This window comes from Ixodes scapularis, unplaced genomic scaffold (assembly GCF_016920785.2).
Source record: "Ixodes scapularis isolate PalLabHiFi unplaced genomic scaffold, ASM1692078v2 PGA_scaffold6__148_contigs__length_123643588, whole genome shotgun sequence".
In the NCBI taxonomy this organism is placed as follows: Eukaryota; Metazoa; Arthropoda; class Arachnida; order Ixodida; family Ixodidae; genus Ixodes; species Ixodes scapularis.
The window spans coordinates 7643071-7664539 of record NW_024609881.1 but is presented as its reverse complement, the minus strand read 5'-3'; the positions used below and the strand labels follow the sequence as shown (position 1 = coordinate 7664539).

Genomic DNA, 21469 nt, shown 5'->3' with positions numbered 1-21469 from the left:
TAGTGCAGACGTAATATCGGTGCTTTTTTAAGACTCACTTCAAAGGTGTATTAAGTGTCTTAAATGAGCACTTTCCACCACACTAATAGTTTTGACGACAGCATTTTGATCCCAAGAGCAAAATAGTGAAAACCATGCGATTGCTTGTTTCATGATATAATGTCATAATTTGTCTTCAAGGTGTATTGATTTACATATGTAACTAGAATTACATATGTTTTCGACACCGATAAACCGCCGAGTCAGTTTTATCGAAATTGGGGGCAAAATCTCAGAATTGCAGCTGTCCTTGAATAAGAAAAACACCGCGCTTTGGGGGAAAATATTTGTATAAAACTTTATTCTGTGTTGACCGAAAGGCAGGTTCCACCATCCATGAGGCTGCTTCTTTAATCGGAAATCATGCCCATTGTCCCGTTTTCTTCGCTTATCAGTACGGTGGGGTCGCACACGTGCTCCCTGAAAATTGGGCAATCCCATGTCTGGTTATCTCCAACGTAATCTCCACGCAAATTTATTGTCCGACACTGAAAGTTGATGCCGAAACACGCGTAACTCGTGGGGAAAATAAACCCCAAAAAGGACACCCCCGGATTTGAAGAAAAATAAACCGTAACAACACTGACCTCTAACTATAACTGACAGCCTCCCTAATAGTTTTCATTGTTTTGGTCATCTAGGACGACATCATGCACCCAGATCGAATTCAAAAGCAGTACGAGGCTGCCACTAGGAGCCCGCCAAATGCGGTGAGTGACTGCCTGCAAGTGAATAAGTAGCAGTCTGGAAACGGCGTTTGCTTCTTTTTAAAAGATAGTAGGGTCCAGGTTTCATCGGCTTCCGGAAGGCTCCACAGAACGATACAGCTCCTGGGCAAACCTCCTGGGCCACGAGAAGCTCGAAGTGCAGGTCGGTTGTCTCCGATCTTTTTCCTCTAAAATAATAGAAAAAATGTCCAACCGAGTCAATGTCTTAGTGCAACGCTTTTTACGGTGGTAGCCGTGCATGGTCCGTTGTTCCAGCCGATCGACTGTGTCCGATCATCTTTGTGACCGAATAGATACATTTAGTGGGGAAAACTTCACCATGATGTCACCTGACACTACGACATCATCTGACGCTTCCCGCTAGATTTAGCGGAGAAATCCTTCCTGCTAAATTTAGCGCGAAACACTTTTTCGTGTTTCAGACACACCGTGCGAATATATGGCCTGAAACCGCCACGGCTACCACTGCAACTTCGTTTGCAGGATACGGCGTGAGCCTATGAATTTTCTTTGTAATTTTTTGTAGGTCTTTACGTCGCATGGACCGACTGTCATAATGCCTACCTGGTTTTGCAGCAGGCAGGTATTTGAGGCTGTTGGTGGCTTCGACGAACGTGGCAAGGTGGGTTTCCATTCCCAGACTCTATAGGACCTTGCCGCAGTCCCTTTTGCTGCCTCCCGTTGCTTCGCGAATGAGGTACAGTCTCCAGCAATACAAAGAGACCCACTGCACAAGTGTGGACGTGCGCCTTCGGCGAATCCGTGGTATTGTTTGAAACTCTATAGCAGAATTCTTCTTAGTGGGATTCCCGCTTGGGCAACTCTCTGGAGAAGTCTGACTTTTCAGAACACTTTTAGTCTCCTGATACCTTTAAAGCAGAATGTGTTTTAGGGCTGGCTTTCAAGTTAAAGTGTCACAAAAAGTGGTAAGAAAACAATAATGCGGTCGAACGTCATTGCAGAACACTCTGCCACTGAATCAAACCCTCGACTTCTAGCTCCATGTTTCGATGCTCTCTCTCTGCAGCAGCTATGTCTCGTTACGGCTGCCACATACAATTGTGTTGGTGCAAAACATTTGTTGCCTTAATGTTGGAAGGGATCACATGACCACGTAGCCACTATAGGTCATCCTATGTTATGCAATTGCATCCTTCAGGAAGTCTCGCGAATAATAAAGTGCTTTGGTCACGCGTGCAGGGAATTCCAGAGGACTTGATCTTCTTCTACCGGCACCTCGACCTCGGTGGACGGGTGGTTCGAGTGGACTGCGACCTCCTCACCTACCGCTACCACCCGCAGCAAACCACCTTCTCCATCTCGGAGTACGGGCTGCACGTCTTTGCATGATTGACGACGGTGGTACACCTTGTATTGAGGGGAGACTAAAATGTAATCACGCTGTGCACAACTGATGTAGGTAGAGCCACTGGATGAACTATGCTTGGGAGTGACGGCACTTGGGCCATCTCTTCAAATCGTTGTTGCCAGCTATCCGAAGCTTTTTCTGAAACTGCGAGAAACGCTTCTTCGTCCTCCAGGTATCTTAGACTGGTGCGGAGCAGAATGATGTTGCCTTCCTGCCACCGCATCTAAAGCTCGGGAAGTCGCTTTGCACTAGGCAGCAAAATGGCGGTGCCCACCTGAAAGGTGGGAAATGTCAATACCTTAGGTTGTGGGGTTGCAGCTACTAACAAAGATACCGATAGAGGAACCAAAGGGTTAAGTCACCTCCGCAGCAATATAGATGACGTCTAGGGCTACATTACCGCGGGTCGGTTCGATAAATACCTCCGTCGGTGCCAGTGATTCGACTACCTTGTCTCACTCTCTCAGATATAGCAGAAGAGAAGACACACGTGCCAGAGTAAGGACGGAGTCCAAGGGCGTTCATTAACATACTCTTCTAAATGTACTACTATGTCCCCAACCCAAATGCCCCCCGCGCTGGTAAGGTAAGAAAAGGTGCCTTGCTAGATCCGGGGTTCCGGTATGCTGCCTGGAGCACGTCTTCCAATGGTGTGTTTAGCGTCCTATGCTGCCCATGCATCAAAAGTGGTCCCCAAGCGGCAACAAACGACATCACAGAAGCCGGAGTGCCATGCTGTTGCCTGTCGCAGTCCTGGCGGTTGGCCCTAGAAATGCTGATGAGAAGCTGCGAGTAGCACGAGCGAACGCAAGCGTCGCTGTCATCACGGCGTGCCAACTTCTGGCTGCCAGAGCTTCCGTGGACTGCCACACTGGAGAGCAACCTGCAGCCGAACAGGCGTCTGCCACATGCACCGCAGCTGTTGGAACGCCGCCAGGATCGCAACTGGCGACAACGTGACACTTGTACACAATGTCATCAGGCGGAAATGGAGGAGGCACTTTTTTGGACGCTGTAAGCACACCAGTCGGAGACGCGTTCCAGGCACATAGTTGCGGAGAGCCAAGACCGGGGAAGCATCGGGGAGGTCACCAAAACACTTGCAAACTCTTTCGCGGTCGCCTGACGAGTCCCTTTCCCGAAAGCAAGAAAAGACTAGGCGAAATCTCCTCGCTTGTCGGTCATCAGCTGCATGCCGTTCCCTCAGGAGAGAGTGAAAGAGAAAGGCCCTCCAAGACATCACTTCATGGAACAGGTCAAAGCTCATGGTGGAGGTCGAGCGTTCTGACCCCTTATCTTGGCCATCGTAGAAGGGAGAATCCCCACAAGGTGTAGCTGATCGGGGGGGGGGTCCAGCCTGGCTGTGCCAGAGAGCAGAAGTAAGAACGGCACCTCTCCAGGCCATCAGTTATCTGTACTCCCCTCCTCAATTTTCTCGCTACCATTTTAGTGCAGAGCGTACACAATTCGCAATGGTACAATTTGAAAATGCGAGAGCTTGAGGTTTCGATACGACGTCAGGAAGCTGAGGATCTCGGTCACGGACTCTTTTAGGATTTCTGGAGAACGAAAAAGTGTTTTCTTGCCATTTTGGACGAAGCTTCGGGGCAATAATAATAACCTTGTTTATTTTCTATCGCGTCCACAACGGGCAAACCGAGAACAAAAGCTGTGGGTTGACAGGTCCTCTCCCCCCATTTAAAGTTGGCAACACGAAAGCAAACAAGAACAGTGAAATAAATTAAGGGGGGACATAAGCCTAAATTTTAAATTTTTTTGAAAAAAATAATTTTTTAATTTGAGGTTTTTAGTTTTAGAAACTAATTATACACCCTTGCACCAAATTTGATGACCATACGCCAAATAGTTACGTTGATATAAAATATTTTCAACGCATTGTGAGGCAGTAACAAAGTAAATGTTTGAATGCATTTTTGGTTTTTCTCAGTTCCTCTTTTTGCTGCAAATTTCATACAAAGGAATCTTGTTCGAAGGTGAAAGTATTCCGTTACCACAATCAAGATGTTTCTGAACTGAAATTTACTCAGGAATCGGGCTATCTACTTTATTTTGTTTTAAGTTGAAGTCTTCAGTGAGAAAAAACTAAGTTTTCAAAAATGGACAGATGACAGATATGCATCTCATAGTTTGAGGTAATAACTCTTCCTGAAATATTTACATTTAAGTTATTAAAACTAGATAGCCCAAGGTCCCATATCCCCCACTTTATATTCAAGCAGTCAAAATGGTGCTTAATAGCTTGATTTGCATATCATAGATTTCTTAATGAAAAGTGACACATCATCTTATGCAGGTATGTAAATTTGTCCTAGAGAGCTGAAAGTTTGCGTAGTACACCTACATATGAAGCTAAATCTCCCCTGCGAATTCCATTCCGATCACTTGAGTAGTTCAAAAGTTTGACCTCTAGCCAGTGTCCCCCCTTAACATTTGAGAGCTATATTTGCAAACAACACGGGAATATCGACTGCTCACATTGAACCTCACTCGAACAAAACAATACATACAATCAGTTCATAACAATAGTACATGTGACGAGCATACATTTTCCGTTCGTTACATATACAATACGCTCTAAGAACCTGGTTTTAATGATTCAATAGACCCTTTCCGAAATTCAGTGCCATCTGGTGACTCAAATGGCAGTTTAACTTTTACCGAACTAATGGTGGCAATGAACCTGTGGTCTGCAGTATGTTATGGGGCACCGTCACTTTCACAAGTCAACGGTGAACGAGAATGTGCGCTTTACCGTACAGTTCTTTAATCTCTTTCAGTGTCGATGGCGAAAAAGATGCAACCAGTCGGAACGAAGTGCCAACCCACATAGGTGCCTCGATAAAGTTCTATACTTCAAGGGACTTTGAAGCCGAGTGTGTGCTACTAACAGATTGACTGGGTCCAAGTTAGAAATGAGCGCTTATGCAGCTCTTGCATCTAATTTCTGCTTCACGTCGCGTTAACGTCTAGAATGTATGGGCCTCGAATCATCTGCTTAGGAGCATCTCTAAATTCTTCCTTCATCAGTAAACAGAAGGCTGCCATTAGTATAGCACATATGCCATTTTTCAGATGATGATAGTGATCAAAGTGGCCAGACTGAATTCTGGAAAGGGTCTATTGCGGTTAAGGGGGACATGAGCCTAAATTTTAAATAAAAAAAAATCATTTTTCAATTTTGAGGTTTTTAGTTTTAGAAATTAATTATACACCCTTACACCAAATTTCATAACCATACTGCAAATAGTTACATTGATATAAAACATTTTCAACACGCTGTGAGGCAGAAACAAAGTAAAGGAGTTCAATGTTTGAATGCATTTCTCTCGGTTCCACTTTTTGCTGCAAATTTCATACGAAGGAATCTTTTGTTCGAAGGTGAAATTATTCTTATACCACAATCAAGATGTTTCTGAACTGAAATTTACTGGGGAATCAGGCTATCTACTTTATTTTGTTTCAAGTTGAAGTCCTCAGTGATAAAAAACTAAATTTTCAAAAATTGACATAGGTCAGATATGTATCTCATATTTTGAGATAATAACTCTTCCTGAAATATTTACGTTTAAGTTATTAAAACTAGATAGCCCAAGGTCCCATATCCCCCACTTTATACTCTAGCAGTCAAAATGATGCTTAATAGCTTCATTTGCATATCATAGATTTCTTAATGAAGTGTGACACATCGTCTTATGCAGGTATGTAAATTTGTCCTAGAGAACTGAGAGTTTGCACAATACACCTACATCTGAAGCTAAATCTCCCCTGCAAATTTCATTCTGATCACTCGAGTAGTTTAAAAGTTCAACCTCTAGCCAGTGTCCCCCCTTAAGTGATTTGAAGCACCGAGGTGACTCGAGTGTCGTTACTCCGAAGGGTGGCACCTTTTGTAGCCCTACTGTAGGTTGCTCCGTTGTTGGACCCAGGTCCACCATTTGGGATGTGCGGATGGAGCGACTCCGTCGGACCGTCTTGGTCCACTGGACCAGCTTCACCATCTGGAATGCTGGCAAGCAGGGCCGAAGATTCTACCGCAGCCTGGATCCAGAGAACCGCAGAAAGGTGACACTGCCACAGATCCGTGCCTGGACTATGACCGGGGAGAAAGCATGGTGCTGCAACATATCCTTGGCATCGTTATACTCTACCTCACTGGTTGTGCTACCAAAGGTTGAGAGGGTAAGAGACCAGACCGGTTTTTAAGCCTCTTGCGACCTCTTAGGACCAGCTCCGCTGCAGTGCGTCCGGTCCTAAGAGGTCGCAAGAGGCTTAAAAACCGGTCTGGTCTTTCTCGGTCGTACTCGGTTGCAAGAGTGTGAACAGGCCTTAACCCTTTGGAAGGAGGAACTTCCCTCCCCGTCGCTTTTCACCCTTCCGGAGCATTGGCACAAAAGCAGCTTTCCTCTTGCTCCCTTCCATTGCTCTGACTGAACCGCGTGCAAATGGTGAAATAGACTACAAGCGCCTTTCCAAGTCTTCCGGTAAGCTTTGTTACACAATCACCAGTATGAACCGGAGTTCCCTGGCAGTGACTGCAAGTACAGTTAGCACTTGCCAGTAACCACTAAACGATAATGCTGTCGGTGGTAGAAAGGAAGTTGGAGCGAGTTAAGACTGTAGCTTCCATTTATTAGTAGACACGTGCAGATACTCTTAACTCTGAAATGTCGATCAAATTCAAATAATGGCATATTTAATTCAATCTTTAAATTGAGTTGCCACAATAGACTACTCGCAAAATTCCCTGCACGCAAAACTGTGCGCAGTGCATTATGGGAATCCGTTAGCCATGGAGAGTAGGGGCATGGTTTCGATTGGCCCGTCAAACTAAAATAGCGCATCTTGGCACTGCATTTGCGTCGCACCCACTGATCTTTGTGAGACCCCCGTTGAAACACAGTGCATTGCGGTATGGAACCTGTCGCGTTCGATAGCTCTCTGGCATCCTGGCTATCACTCCCGGCTCACAGATAATTTAAGAACATTGAAAAATGTTCTTAAATGTCACAGTTCGATAAAATTCACGCTTAGCATTGCTTACATTTATATCGCTGACCATTGTTGGGGGAATGTGCAAGGCGTTCCACGAGCGAGTGTTCTGCCACCATTCACTTCCAAGGTCTGCACGAATCATGCGCCGTCCTGCGTTTACCTGCGCACAAACTCCGGCACGGCTCCAGCATTCCATTTATCAGTAGGCAACCCCTACAACGAGTCGCAAATATCTTAAAATGCAAGCACTCCATTTGATCATGATGTGATGTGAAGTGAGATTGGCCAATTGAAAATGAAACTTAGTGGCCAACCCAAGATGCTTCACGCGTGGCATCTGGCCGCTAAGATCACTTCGATTGTGGAAGAGGTGGAGTGCCTCAATGTTGTTTGTTGGCTGCGCCTTGCTGGAGTAAAGATGACTGTCATCTGCTAGCGGAGCAGCCGTCTTGCCTCCCACATGACGCGTCGAGCATATGGAAAAGAGCACGCGGGCGATCGTTTACACGCTGCTTATGCTGTTGCTGAGCATTATCGTCAATAAAATAAAGCGGGACTACTTCAAGAATGTGTTACCGTGCATTCAGTCATGTATGTGCTTGTTATCTGATATAAAATGACTATTTAGTCCGGATATGCCGCAAGTTTGTTGGCAGAAGTGCCATTGGCTGCCGCTAGTGTTGTGGTCTGCTTGTTGCAGGTGGCCGAGCTATGTAAGGATGGTTGATAGCGAGTATGTGCGGTACCATCTAGTTCAACACATTTCAATGTTATTGCATTAACTGAATCCTATGAGAGCGAGTGACCAGCGAGACGCAGTTATGCTCAGCCTGATATTTTTTTAATTTATATTTTACGACAGTAAGGTTTACTTTAGATTAACGTTCATTGCACGATGGAAAACAAACTCGATTGAACTGACAGATGCGTCGTGTTTTTCGTATTCAGCTGCGCTGGGGTCTGCGTTTTAACAAATCTATGGTGTGCTCTTTTTTTGGCATGGGAAGTAACCTACCTTTCTATTCGTAAGTCTGAGTGGTTTTAAATGGCAGGCTATGTAGGATTCAGAGCCTACCTCTCAAACCCTGTGAGGCGGAGCTCAGTAAAAGACATCCGACACCGACGGCTGCTCGTGAAGAACTCCCCTTTACTTCTTCTAAAGAACACGCACGCCTCTCTACACTAAGAGGGCGCCACTAGCTGGACAAATAGCGACCACTACATCTCCCCTTCTTAGAGGCTGCGTTTTCGCTAAATAGTTCTTGCGGCGAAACGCACCCACTTATTGTTCACAATAACCCCATCAACTGCAACGTTTTCAAACTGTCCGCCGTTACAAGTCTAAACGCCTGGGGCGGGTCACGGCTCGTCCGCTGCGAGTCCGATAGGGACTTGTCGACACAGGCGGCCCTCTTGGGTCACTACTAATGTTCTGCTGAGCCGCTATTGGGCTTGGCGGCACACCGTCAGCTGCGGGTGGTTCAACCGGCGGCCTTGGGGTTGCAAAAGGAACCAGTCCCCTGCAGTTGCGCTGAAGGACCGCTCCGCTGTGGTCAGCTTCCACCAGATAGCTGCGGGGACGCTGTCCTGGGCTGAGCACCGTGGCCGGACACTGTTCCGACTGTACCCACACTCTTTCTCCAGGACGAAGAGGAGGCAGCTCGCGGGCTGCATGCCACTGGTTGAAGGCCTGAGCTTGTTTCCGTTTATACAACTCATTCCTCCTTGCCACGCGAGCGGGCGATGGTGGCCGCGGAAAACTTTCATCTTCCTAGGAAGCCGTGTCCTCAACCGACGCCCGAACAGAAGTTGTGCGGGGCTGTCTCCAGAAACACCGGGGGTGTCTCGGTAGCTCAACAGTGCCAAGTATGGATCCTCAGTTTTGGTTAAGAGCTCCTTGAGGGTGCGGACAGCTCGCTCCGCTTCGCTGTTAGATTGCGGGAATCTGGGGCTACTTGTTTGGTGTTGGAAGCCGTAATCTTTTGCAAACTTCGCAAAATCCCCCGATCAAACTGCGGGCCGTTATCCGTTCTTACAGATCGCGGGATACCATGCCGAGCGAAGGCTGACTTCATTGCCGCGATCGTAGCTCCACTCGAAGTGCTGCTTAACGTCAAGACTTCCGGGTACCTCGAGTGATAGTCCACAATAACGATGAAGTCCTGCTTCCTCCAATGAAACAGGTCGGCACCGACGACGTCCCATGGGCGAGTAGGAAAGCTGGACGATATGAAAGGTTCTGCCGGCTGCACTCTTGTCTTGGCACATTGCTCACAGCCGCTCACCAGGGAAGTGATCTGTGCATTGATGCCTGGCCACCAGACAGAGTCACGAGCACGAGCCTTGCACTTGACAACTCCTTGGTGACCTTCATGTATGAGCCTCAGTATTGCCTGTCTTAAGTCGGCCGGTATGAGGAGCCTCGGGCCCTTGAGGAGAATTCCTTTGCACAGTGACAGCTCGCCTCGGACAGACCAATATTTGGACAAATTGACGGGCAGCTTGTGCTTCGTCGGCCATCCAACCTCGCAATAGCGTTTGAGTGCACAGCACTCTCCGTCAGACTGTTGCGCAGCTTGGACTTCCTCGGGGAGGAGTGGAAGGTCAACAGACGTGTCTTCCAGTGCTGCAATTGCAAATGTGTCAAGGGAGTCCTTGCCCTTGTCTTCAGACCCCATTCTCTGCGGAGCTCTGGAGAGTGTGTCCGCTGTTGCCAGTAGTTTTCCCGGCACATACAGCATGCGAAATTGGTACTGCATCAGCTTTAAACGAAGGCGCTGGATGCGAGGAGGCAACATGTCTAACTCCATCTTGCCGAAGAGAGATACCAGGGGCATATGGTCGGTCTCCACACTGAGCTGCAAACCACGTACGAACTCGTCAAAACGTCGTACAGCCCACACCGTTGCCAGAGCCTCCTTCTCTGTTTGGCTATAGCGCATCTCTGTCGGGGTCATGGCCCTAGATGCGAAGGCCACCGCCCTCCTTTCTCCCGAAGGTTGGTCTTGAAGGAGTACGGCACCGATACCGAAGGAGCTGGCATCTGCCGAAACTGTTGTGGGGTACACTGGGTTGTACTTGGCGAGACAGCAGTCTAAACTCAAGAGGTTCTTCACCCGTAGGAATGCAGCCGCCTGCTCAGGACCCCAGGCCCATACGTTGCTCTTCGACAAAAGTGCTTGGAGAGGAGCGGTGACTTCGGAGATGTGCGACACGAAACGCGCAACATGGTTTACCATGCCAAGTAGCCTTCGGACCCCTGCAACATTCTCAGGCCTTTCCATCGCCTGGACAGCCTGAATCTTGCTAGGATCCGGCTTCACACCTTCTGCTGATACGACGACTCCAAGAAAGCTGACTTCGGACACTCCGAACGCGCACTTGTCTTTGTTGAGAGTGATGCCAGCCTTCGATAGTCGGGAAAGTACCTGGTTAAGTCGCGCGTCATGTTCTTCGCGCGGCCGTCCAAAGACAAGAATGTCGTCAATCATGTTGACGCACCCGACCTGTCCTTCCAGTATGCGCGCCATCTGCTTCTGAAAGTACTCTGGTGCCGACGTAAGTCCAAAAGGCAGACGACAGAAGCAGAAGCGGCCAAAGGGAGTAATGAAAGTGGTGTACTCCTGACTTTCCTTGGCAAGTTTCACCGGGTGAAATCCGGAATTTGCGTCCAACTTGGAGTAAACAGTCGCTTCTCCCAGAAGTCCGAGAACTTGGTCCACCGTAGGGAGCATGTGCCGTTCTCGAAGGACGACCTTGTTGAGCTTCGTAAGGTCAACGCAGAGACGGTGACCACCAGAAGCCTTCGGAACGACGACTATTCCTGCACACCATGGGGTGGGGCCTTCAACCCGACGAATGACGCCCTGTCGCTCGAGCTTCTCCAGTTCCGTCCTCACGACCTCTCGTAAGGGAATGGGTATACGACGAGGTACACTCAAAGAGAAAGGAGTGGCTTTGGATTCTAGCCGGATCGTGTACTCGTCGGGTAGCGTACCCAGACCTGTGAAGAGCTCAGTGAAGCCTGGGTTGACGGCAGGCTTGGCTGCAGAATCGAGGAACTTGATGACCTGAAGGTCCTGTATGGCAGAGAAGCCCAGCAAAGGAGTACCGAGAGACTGGATAACATACACCTGCTGCTTGGAAGATCTGCCGTTCCACCACAGCGTCGATGAGAAAGAACCCAGCACTTTAAGCGGGTGGTTGCCCGGTCCATGAATGGCGTTTTCCACCTTTGACAAACGCTTGGGAATCCGAGGGAAATCATCTGGAACAGCCGTCACCTCGGCTCCCGAGTCCACTTTGAAGGACGCTGTATAGTTGTTCACGGTGATGTCAATGTACTTAGCCTTCTCTCCGGCGTCGACTACAGAAAGCTGTAGAGTGCCTACTTTGGCTTGCTTTTTCATGCGGGAGAGACAGACCTCTGCGAAGTGGCCTTGCTTACGGCAAAAGTTACACTTCGATTTGGGTGCGGGACAGTCCTCACGAGGATGAGGTGAACGTCCGCAGAATAAACAAGAACCAGGCCTGCCCGTAGAGACGCGAGACGACTGGTCGTGAGCAGCGTTGGTGGCGTTAGGCTTAGTGCCGCGCCGCTTGAGACGACCTGCGAGCTTGGTCGCGTCAAGATTGACACCTTGACCTCCTGGAGTTTCAGATTGACCCGTGCTTGCCTTGGTTGCCTTTTCTTTGTCGGCGTCTTCGGCTTGGCGCGCTTGTCCCCACGCGTCTTTGAGCGTGAGCTTTGGGTTACGTCCAAGACGGTCAGACAGCTGAGAGCCCGAAGACCGACGACAAAACGATCCCTGACAAGACGTTCCTCGACCTCCGGGGTGCCATAGTTACAGCGCTTTACTAGACGCATCAGCTCCGCGTAGAACGCATCTACGGTTTCCTCTGCTTGTTGGACCCGCCGATAAAAACGCGACGATTCGTATACTTCGTTGACGGGGTGGACGAAGTGCTCGGTGAAACACCGTACCACGGCGTTGTATGGCGCCTCGGCGGACAGCGAAAAGGACTGCAGCAAGCGTCGGGCCTCCGATCCCATGCAGTAGAGTAGCAGACGTACCTGAACATCTTGAGGTGCCGAGGAAAGACCCGATGCAAAGGCATAGTCTTCATACTGCGATAGCCAGGAGGGCCACAGTTCCGCGTTCGAAAAGTCGAAGCTGTCAGGCTGGCGTAAAGCGATGCCCCTCCAGGGTGTGGTATTGGTTGTGCTATCAGAGCTTGCCATATCCCACCACTTCTGACACCATGTAGGATTCAGAGCCTACCTCTCAAACCCTGTGAGGCGGAGCTCAGTAAAAGACTTTCGACACCGACGGCTGCTCGTGAAGAACTCCCCTTTACTTCTTCTAAAGGACACGCACGCCCCTCTACACTAAGAGGGCGCCACTAGCTGGACAAATAGCGACCACTACAGGCTATAGGGCTATTTATAATGGACACTAACATTTGCACTACGGACTTTGAATGACCTATCAAATTGGAAACAAGAAAAACAATATTTGTTAAATTTGTCGATATCGGAAATGGTAAATTTTTATTAAATCATCTTTCCAGTTTCTTTTTTTTTTTTTTGTGGTGGCCCTATCTTGTTCTACCTAGTCGAGCCATAAATCACTTTCCCTAATAATGAGATGCAGGATAAAAAGATATTCCACGAATACCTGTCAGTGCAGACACGGGTAATCTCAATTTACCCTTAAAATACCTTCGCGCAAATGTTGTCCTACAAGGTATCGGTGAATAGGCACAGACCTGCACACATTTTATTTACTTCATAATCAAGAACTTTTGCTCACCTGTTCTTAAAGGGGCACTGAAGTGGTTTTTATAAAAGCTTATTTTTGATGGCATGTTTGTTATGCTTTGGTCAATAAAACTGACCAGTTGTAGACGGCAAGACGTCCCAGTCAACTTGCAGCAATAGAAATAGATGGGCATTATTTTCTCTCAGTCATAAAAATTGACCGATAAAAATAGTGAATTTCGTGGAGATTTCACACATTACTATTATTGCTCTTTTTAGACATTCGTTATATTTTGGCGTCAAATCTTTGGGTTTAGGAGACGGAATACGGCAATTATTGTGTGAAAATGCCGCCTGACAATGGCTCCTGGTGTCTGCTCCAAGGCACAGAAAGAGGGGCGCGTCACCATCTTTGTTTAGATATTAATTAATAGGGAAATCCCATGAGTGTAAGTCTTAAAGCATGAAATGCTTTTTACCGTTACCCCCCAATCCCAAGATTTTGTCCATCGATCCGTGCATTTATCCGCTAAATTTAGTGGGAAAAGTGGCGTCATGCGACATCACATGACCTATACGCCTTGGGGAAATTGACGGCACAAGACCTATGTGGCAACTCAGTTTCCCCGCTAAATTTAATGGGAAAATTTGCGTCTCATGGCCAAAACATCAGTTCAGTTTCCCCTCTAAATTTAGCTGGAAATTGAAATAGCGTGACCTATACACCGATTCACTTCCCCACTAAATTTAGCAAGAAAATTTGCGTCTTGTGAGATTGAAACCGATCTAGTTTCCCCACTAAGTTTAGTGGGCAAAATTGATGTGAAGTGACCTATACAACCATTCGGTTTAGTGGGAAAATATGTCACGTGACCGCCTAGCAGCATTTCCTAGATAGGTGATGTTGTTCCCCGGGTGTTTCGCAGCACTTGATGCATTATAGGACTTCAAAGAGCTGCTGCCATTTTTCTTTATGATGCTTAGAGCCCACAGATTGAGTCGTCACCATAACTAGATCAAAAACCACTCGGGTGCCCCCTTAATATACATTGCAGACAGACCCGCATATTTTGTTTACCATTACGCAACATCAATACTGTGCAGGAGGCAAAATGATGGTCACAGCCAGGAGCAGTTAGGGAAAATGCAAAAACCTAAAAGAGTGGCACTTGCCTTCCCAAAGGACGTCGCCACTCCGGCGTGGTGCAGCCACCAAGCAACACGGAGACACTCTAGGAAGAGGCCTATTCGGGATATTTTTGGTTTCTTAACCCTGTACGTGTACTTCTCCCGCAACGTGGGCGCATCGCTGAGAAGCGGCACTTGCGGCATAGAGCGAAACGGGGCAGTTTGATTCTACTTCAGCTCCATGTACGTGGGGGGGAAACCATCCGTCGGGTGGAACATGCTGTTTGTCTAAAGCTTGTTAAAATGTTAAGTGTCGGAGAAAATCGGAATGTAAAGTTTTTATTTTGAACACTTTTTGTTCACGTTCCGCCCATTGAAAATGTCAGCGAGAGTATGCCCCCGATGTCGCCGCACCACCGGCTCCTGAACCTAAAAAGCACCGCTCAAATTGGTCATTCATTTCGACAACTAATTTTTGTAGCATTAAAACTTGGGTTCAGTTGAGCTGGTCCATACTGAAGCACGCGGTGCAGTATACCGAATGTGTCACCAATGTCGTATAGGAGGTACCACTAAGTTGTGGAGAAGTTTACATTGGGGGCAAGCTGGTTGCTGTTTTAACGACAGAGCACGAAAGCATTATCTTTTTCTGCGCAACAACGTGGGGGCGGACCAGGGGGGGGGGGGGGGGAAGCATATTGCAAATTACTGTGGGAGGTATGCTGGCTGTAGAACTATTTTAAATGCAAGAAAGCTTTAAAAAAAAAAAAAAGTAAAAGATAAATGTGAGAGAGAGATTATAGAGGTGTTTTATATCAAGCAGAGATGACAAATGCGTTAGCAGGCCTTCTCTTTATGTGCTTCAAAAAGAAGCGAGTTTTCTGAATGGCTGCTTGTAAGAGTGGTGATTGGTTGCAATGCAAGTGATGATGGTTTCTAATAAAATTAGTTGAGAGTTAGCGCCTGTCCTGTCGTCTTTGCGTTTTTATTGTCCTCATTTTGTTCACGCTTTTAACCTTTTCATTTAATTTTTGTTATTTGCTTGTTCATCACTACTTGGTGCTGACACATTGATTGTCGACGTTTCCTTAGGTGTTGGCATTCTGCGACGTGGACGAAAAGAAGATAGCCAAGGGAGTGTACATCTACGAAGAGTCAAAGGCAAGTCAAGCAGCACATTGGTAAGGTTTGTCCTAACGCTCTCATGCACTCAGGAAGTACCCAGGCCCAGGGTTCCAATCGTCCACTTCACCGCTGCAAGCACGCCGCTCGTCGTATGCATGAAAATGGTGAGATGACCCAGCACCTGTTCCTAAAGTGACGCCTGAGATCTTACAATCATTGGAAACTCTAAAAAGTAGTTGTGGGAGTCATTTGGATACGGAAGATTTCACTAGTGAAATCTTCTGTATCCAAATTTTGAAAGCAGTTGAATTCCGGAAGGTCGAAGGCGACACTTAAAGGGAAGCTGAAGCGGTTTTAAATATGAGAAGAAACACCCGAACCTAGTTAATTAGATCTCGGCCATCACGAATATTGCATTCATTTCCTCATTTTATGCGCGGCTTAACCAGAAAGGCGGATAGGTTCCCGCTATGCAAACAGATGAGTTTGAGCAAGTACACCGTTTTTGTTTGAAATGTGTTCCGGACGGCACATATGAAAACAGTGTACCGTATTTACCCGCACAATGAACGCACTCGCGTAATGAACGCTGCCCCCAAGTCGGCTCTCAAAATTTCGACTTTTTTCTTCACTCGCGTAATAAACGCACCCCCAACTCGGATGTCAAAATTTTGACCCCCTCCCCCCACGCGCGCGAAATGAACGCACTTTTCTATCCTGGTGCAGCGAGGTCGCGCATGCATGGGTAGCGTGGGCGAACAAAACGCCTTGCAAAAGGCGTTAAAAAAATTCGAGAAGATCCAACGGAAGCAAAAAAAAAGAACAAAAATAGCTTTTTTTTTTCTTTTTTTTTTTTTTTTTTTTTACGGCGCAGTCTGGATTTTGGGTTCGCGCGCCGCCGCGCGCAAGGAAGTAAGAAAGAGAAGCGCTCTAAGCGAACGAAACAAACTGCGAAAGGCGGCAAAAAAAAACAAAAAAACACGGAACTAAAAAAACAAAAACAGGAGCTTTTTTTTTTTTTTTTTCTTTTTTTGCACAGCGATGTTTGGTTACGGGGGGTCGCGCGCCGCGCGCAAGGAGGTAAGAAAGAGGAGCGGAGAAATCCTCTAAGCAAACGAAACAGCTTGCGAAAGGCGGCAAAAAGAAAAAAAAAAAAAGAAACCCACAAAATTAAAAAAAAAGAGCTTTTTCTTCTTTTTTTTTTTTTTGCACAGCGCAGTTAGGTTACAAGGGTCGCGCGCCGCGCGCAAGGAGATAAAAAGATAAGCGGAGAGCCCTCACCTAAGCAACGCCTAAGCAAACAAGACAGATGGTTGAAAAAACCCCGAGACTGCCGGTAAACGACTCAACACTAAAAATAGACTTTTTAGTGTTGTGTCCGTTACCCGCAGTCTCGGGGTTTTTTCAACCATGTGCAATGTACACCAGCTCGTTTGCGCCCTTACTTTTTGTTCTTTAAACAAGACAGCTTGCGAAAGGCGACGCCTAGCAAACAAGACAGCTTGCGAAAAACAGCAAAAAAAAAAAAAAGCAATTCAAGGAACTTGAAAAAAATAAAAAAAATAGGATTTTTTTTTTTGCACAGTTTAGTTTGGTTACGGGGTCGGCGGCCGCGCGCAGAGATAAGTTACTTCGATTTTTCAGGATAAAAAGTCCCTTCATTATGCGAGTAAATACGGACGCAAAAAGTTTACCTCGCGTAATGAACCCCGCCCTAACTTTGCATCGATTTTTCGGAAAAAAAGTGTGTTCATTCTGCGAGTAAATACGGTACGTATGGGTTTGGGTCTGAAGAAGGTTTGCCTGAACCCGACACTCTGCCGACCATTTTTGGAGGTAAAAAGGCCATTTAGCGCATTAAAAGGCACACGCAAAGGGGAGACAAAACTAGGTAGGAACAATAGGTTGGCTGTTCCAGAAAAAAGCTATCGCGTTATTAGTTGCCTGCAGTGTACTGGAAAAGCCGCAATCATGCAGCCAAATAGCGGACTTGCATTGGCTTTTTTGTGCTAACCACCATTAGTGTTAGCCTTTTTTATATCGTTGAAGAGACCATATTTTCTGGACCCAAGATCTCTTGTTTTTTAATCTACCCAGTCACTTGGGACAGGAGGGCTCGTTGTAACAGCTGGTCATGCAATTCATCATACAACTTTCATGGTGCAGCTTGTTTTAGCATGGACTTTTTTTTTACAGCTGCTGATAGTATTTGAGCCCGCATATTTTTTAAACGTAAACATAAATTGCGTTAAATTTTCCTTCAATAGGTACAGTCTCCGACAATATGAAAGACTCACTGGGAGCGCATGGCCGAGGCGGTGGCTGGCGGGGGCGCTGCGAGCGCTCCGGGCAATTCCATTCTGCTTCGAGGAAAGGACGCTCACTCGGGCTCAGCTAAAGCGAAACGCGCTTATCAGATTGTGCTGAGCCCCGAGTGAACGTCCTCCCCTCGAAGCAGAATGGAATTGCCCGGAGCGCTCGCAGCACCCGCGCCAGCCACTGCCTCGGCCACGCACTCCCAGTGGGTCTTTCATATTACCGGAGACTGTATATATTCTCTTGAAGATTGCTTTTTGGAGATACAAAGCATGTAACATTCTGTTGTAAATTTTTTTTTTTTTTTACACTTTATGCAGTGTTTTTTGTATACACCAACTCATGTTTACAAACAAACCGGAGCACCCGAAGCACCCCTAGCACACGCCACCGGCGCCGCGCATGCGCGATGGGGGTGTGGGCAAGAAGCTCGCTGTCGCCCATAAACAAACCATTGAAATGCGATGTTGTCGGCGTCGGTGCGAGTCCCCGCGTTCCTTTTGGCGTTGAAATTGTTGATTCTACGTCCTCCTAACGATATCTGACTACTTGAGCAGAGTCAGCGAAATTACCGAGGCTCGTTACACCGCAAAACTTCGCGTGAATCATCTGACATGCGGCGATTCATTCCGCGTGGACGCCGCAGAATGTACGCTAAAGCCCGATTCACATGATGAGATTTCGCTCACAATTTTCAGTAGCGACGTCGCTCGGACTGCAAAAGCGTGAACCGTAGCTGAGATCTCGACATCGATACTGAAAATTGCAAGCAGAATCTAACCAAGTGAATCAGGCATTACAAGTCGGTGATGGCCACTGGTAACAATGATCAACACCTCCTTGTATCTACTGTTTACGTCCAGCCTGCTTACCAACCTTCAAACTTAAAGTTTTTTGAGGCCTGCACTTACTTCTTATCGCAAGTACCAGGCCCATGTTTGGTCTACGGGCCGGTGTCCTCTAAAAGAGCAGACGACAAGCAGAAACGTTTGAAAGAGCAGACGACAGTTCGAACGATCAGGCGGCTGTTTGAACTTGAAGACGCACTGAACGTAGTCTGCAGGTGGTCCGTACAACTTGACGGTTTTCCGGCGCTCATTTTGGAACAAAACAAATAAATTTGATGACCAAAGTATCCGTGAATTCAACCCAAAATGCTTCCCGTTCAAGCAATCGTGGTCCGACGGCGTCTGGTTTTCCCTTTTCACGGCACATATCCGCGTTCTCGGACGAACCGAGCGCATGAAAACTGACCTTCAAATCTTTCTCGACACTTTTGGTACAGCCCCAGTCGCAGCATTTTGACGAGAAGGCAGGTTTTTGTCTGGTTCCTTTCAAAACAACGCAGGAATACACGTCTCACATGGGCACTTCCGCCCACAGCCCCGGACTGGAAGTGTGTCCGACGCGCCACCACCGCGGCGTGACGTAACAGAGATGAGTTCGTGTATAAAGTTTGTGTGTCATGTAATGGTTCTTTGTGCCATAGAAATGCGATCGGACGATAATAATGTTTGGTGGTGTAAATGCACTAAATCAATCTTAGGAGAAGTATGTGAATGTAGAGGCTCAGGAATCTTTCACGAATTCGTCATTGAATTGAGGGCTGCCATCAAATGAAGGCCGATGTGTGCCAAATTCTCGTCTGACCGTTTTGGGGAGGGTCACTCTAACCCAGCCTGACGCGTCCTGTCAATAGCACTTTGTTTATTGTCAATGTTTTATGTTACAGTAAGTAGCAGTCGGTACGTTCCTGAATGTATGAAGTTCGCATTGGCGCAGGCGGTTCCTCGTGTCTGCCTGTATTATTGCTGGGGGTCATTTTTCTGCTTTGCCAATGGCCGGAATGCATACTTTGTCACGTCGAGGTTCTCTGGACGCATTCCCTTTCCGGATCCTTCGAAATGTTCAGAAAAATCAGAAGCCAAACCCGGTTTACAAGAGCAGAAGCCTCAGCACGCCCGACTACTTCCGCAAGCAACGGAGCAAGCGAGAGTCGAGATGGTCCTTTTATGACAGTGGCGCTTCACGTGTGACTGGCCTTCTGTTTTATTAACTTTTTTTTTTCACGTTTAGTGAATATTTTGGGTCAAACGGTCGTGACGTTTGGACTCAGCAGGCACAAACATGTCAGAATCGACCATCAACTCATTTTTTTTTTAAAAGCTCTTCAGCTACTCTTTACGTGAACTTGGAGTTTGGTTTTAACAACAGATTTATGTTGCTGGTATCTTTTCAGAGTGGCCGATACAGTTAGTGGGCATTAGAGACGGCATTCCCTATATTGGAAACCAATAAAATAGTCCGTTAAGTAGAGTATGGCGGTGCCCTTAAAATAGAAACTGAAAGAACGCCCCCTAATCAAATATTATGATTACTTTTATGGTGCCACAGCCAAAACATGAAGTCGAAGTAAACGATCGTTTCGGCGCGACTCCGTCGAATGCGCAGCGGCGAGTTTACACTTTGAGGAATGCTTTGGCCGTGCGTGTAGCCTCAGTGGGAGCACATACCAGCGTGCGCTCACCACTACAAAAGTTAAAGGAAGATCCATTGGTGGATCCTTAGCATGACCCTTGAAAAACGCCACACACGTCCCTTATGATTTTCTCTTTTGCGCCTTTATTTTTTGCTGCCTCTTTTTCGCGTCGTTACGGGGTCCCAAAGAAGAACACGTCTGGCATTTCCCAAGGGTCACGCTAATGCATTCCGTAAGAATCCACCATTGGATCCTCCTTTAATTTTTGTAGTTGAGACTTGCCCCAGCGTCTGCGCGTGCATTGGCTTCTGCCCCGTGACGTCGTCTCCCTCTCGCCTTTGTCCTTCACTACTCTCCTCCTCTCTACGCGGCGCTATCCGATCCTTGTCGCAGCGAGTGCGTCTTAAATAGAAGAAGTTTGAAGTATCCTTCAATTTTCGAGTCTCCTCCACTTTTAGAAAAACTTGGGTAATTTTTCCAGGCGGTCACGTTCATTGTTTGTTGCAAGGGGACGGGCACTTGCAGGCGACAAGTGTTGCTCGAACTTCGATGCTCTGTTTCTGTTACGTATATGTTATTAGTGGGGTTGTTTCAAGTGTGTTTCTACGAGTAGGACACATTGTGGCATGTTCTGCTGCAGGACCTGACGGATGGTTCCTTCGAAGCCAACCTGGCCTCCCTCAACCTGAAAGAGGGCGTGGACTACATCCATTTTGCCTGAAATCTCGCGTAAATATTTGATAATTGATGGACATTTTCCCAAGTAAAGCCGCCTAAAAGCTTCTCAAGCCGGACAGAACTGTTACCCACAAACAAGCTGCAAGACCCTGTTACAGACGGCATAGACCAGGGGTGGCCAGGCTGACCCGACCTAAGAGCCACAAACAAAACCACAGTTTCAAGGTTTCAAAGGAAAAGGTTTTTTTCTACCTTGGGGGAAACTTGCGAGTGCATCCGTTCCGAAAGATCTCCCGTTTGCATTCTCCAGATGCATTCAATATCCCTCGGCTAACAAACTACTGCTGCACACACTATCGCTTCCAAAACTTCTTTATTGCTGTCCTGTCCGTCGTGGTCAACAAAAATAAAACAATGGAACTGTGATCGATTGATACCTGGAGTGCTTCACAAGGGTCTATGTGCTTTGAAGGAAAAAAAAACAAAAAACAAATAAAAGGAGCTTTTTTTTTTAAATTGTTTTTAAAGATTTTCTTTATCATCTGGCCCTGGAGGATTTCGGTAAAATATAGGTCTCTTACCTTGAGGTATTGGTTTAAAATTATAGTGAGGTATTTATTAAATATGTTAAAGGGATACTACAACTAAATTTCGGCGCTCATTTTTTGGTCTATGTGTGTTCAAACGAGCAGCATCACATCGAACGTACCAATATCTTGTTAAAAAAGTCACGAAAAGGAATTTTAAAACAAATTAAACGATTAGCAAAGAGCACCTGGTGGATGTCGCTAACGCCTCGTTTGTAATGCCAGTCTAGGACCCCTGACAGCCAG

General features: G+C 46.9%; 1 protein-coding gene across 2 annotated transcripts in view; it reads left to right on the top strand.

The window, feature by feature from the left end:
- LOC8026741 (UDP-GlcNAc:betaGal beta-1,3-N-acetylglucosaminyltransferase-like protein 1) overlaps window positions 1-21072 on the top strand; it is a 31277-nt gene extending 10205 nt beyond the window's left edge. For both annotated transcript variants that reach the window (XM_042294531.1, XM_042294530.1), the window contains exons 6-13: window positions 681-749; window positions 814-909; window positions 1294-1389; window positions 1968-2092; window positions 6084-6219; window positions 15131-15199; window positions 15253-15327; window positions 20599-21072. In XM_042294531.1, coding sequence (XP_042150465.1) covers window positions 681-749; window positions 814-909; window positions 1294-1389; window positions 1968-2092; window positions 6084-6219; window positions 15131-15199; window positions 15253-15327; window positions 20599-20679 — 747 coding nt within the window. In that variant the 3' untranslated portion in view covers window positions 20680-21072. The remainder of the gene's footprint in view (window positions 1-680; window positions 750-813; window positions 910-1293; window positions 1390-1967; window positions 2093-6083; window positions 6220-15130; window positions 15200-15252; window positions 15328-20598) is intronic.
- Window positions 21073-21469: the final 397 nt, after the last annotated feature.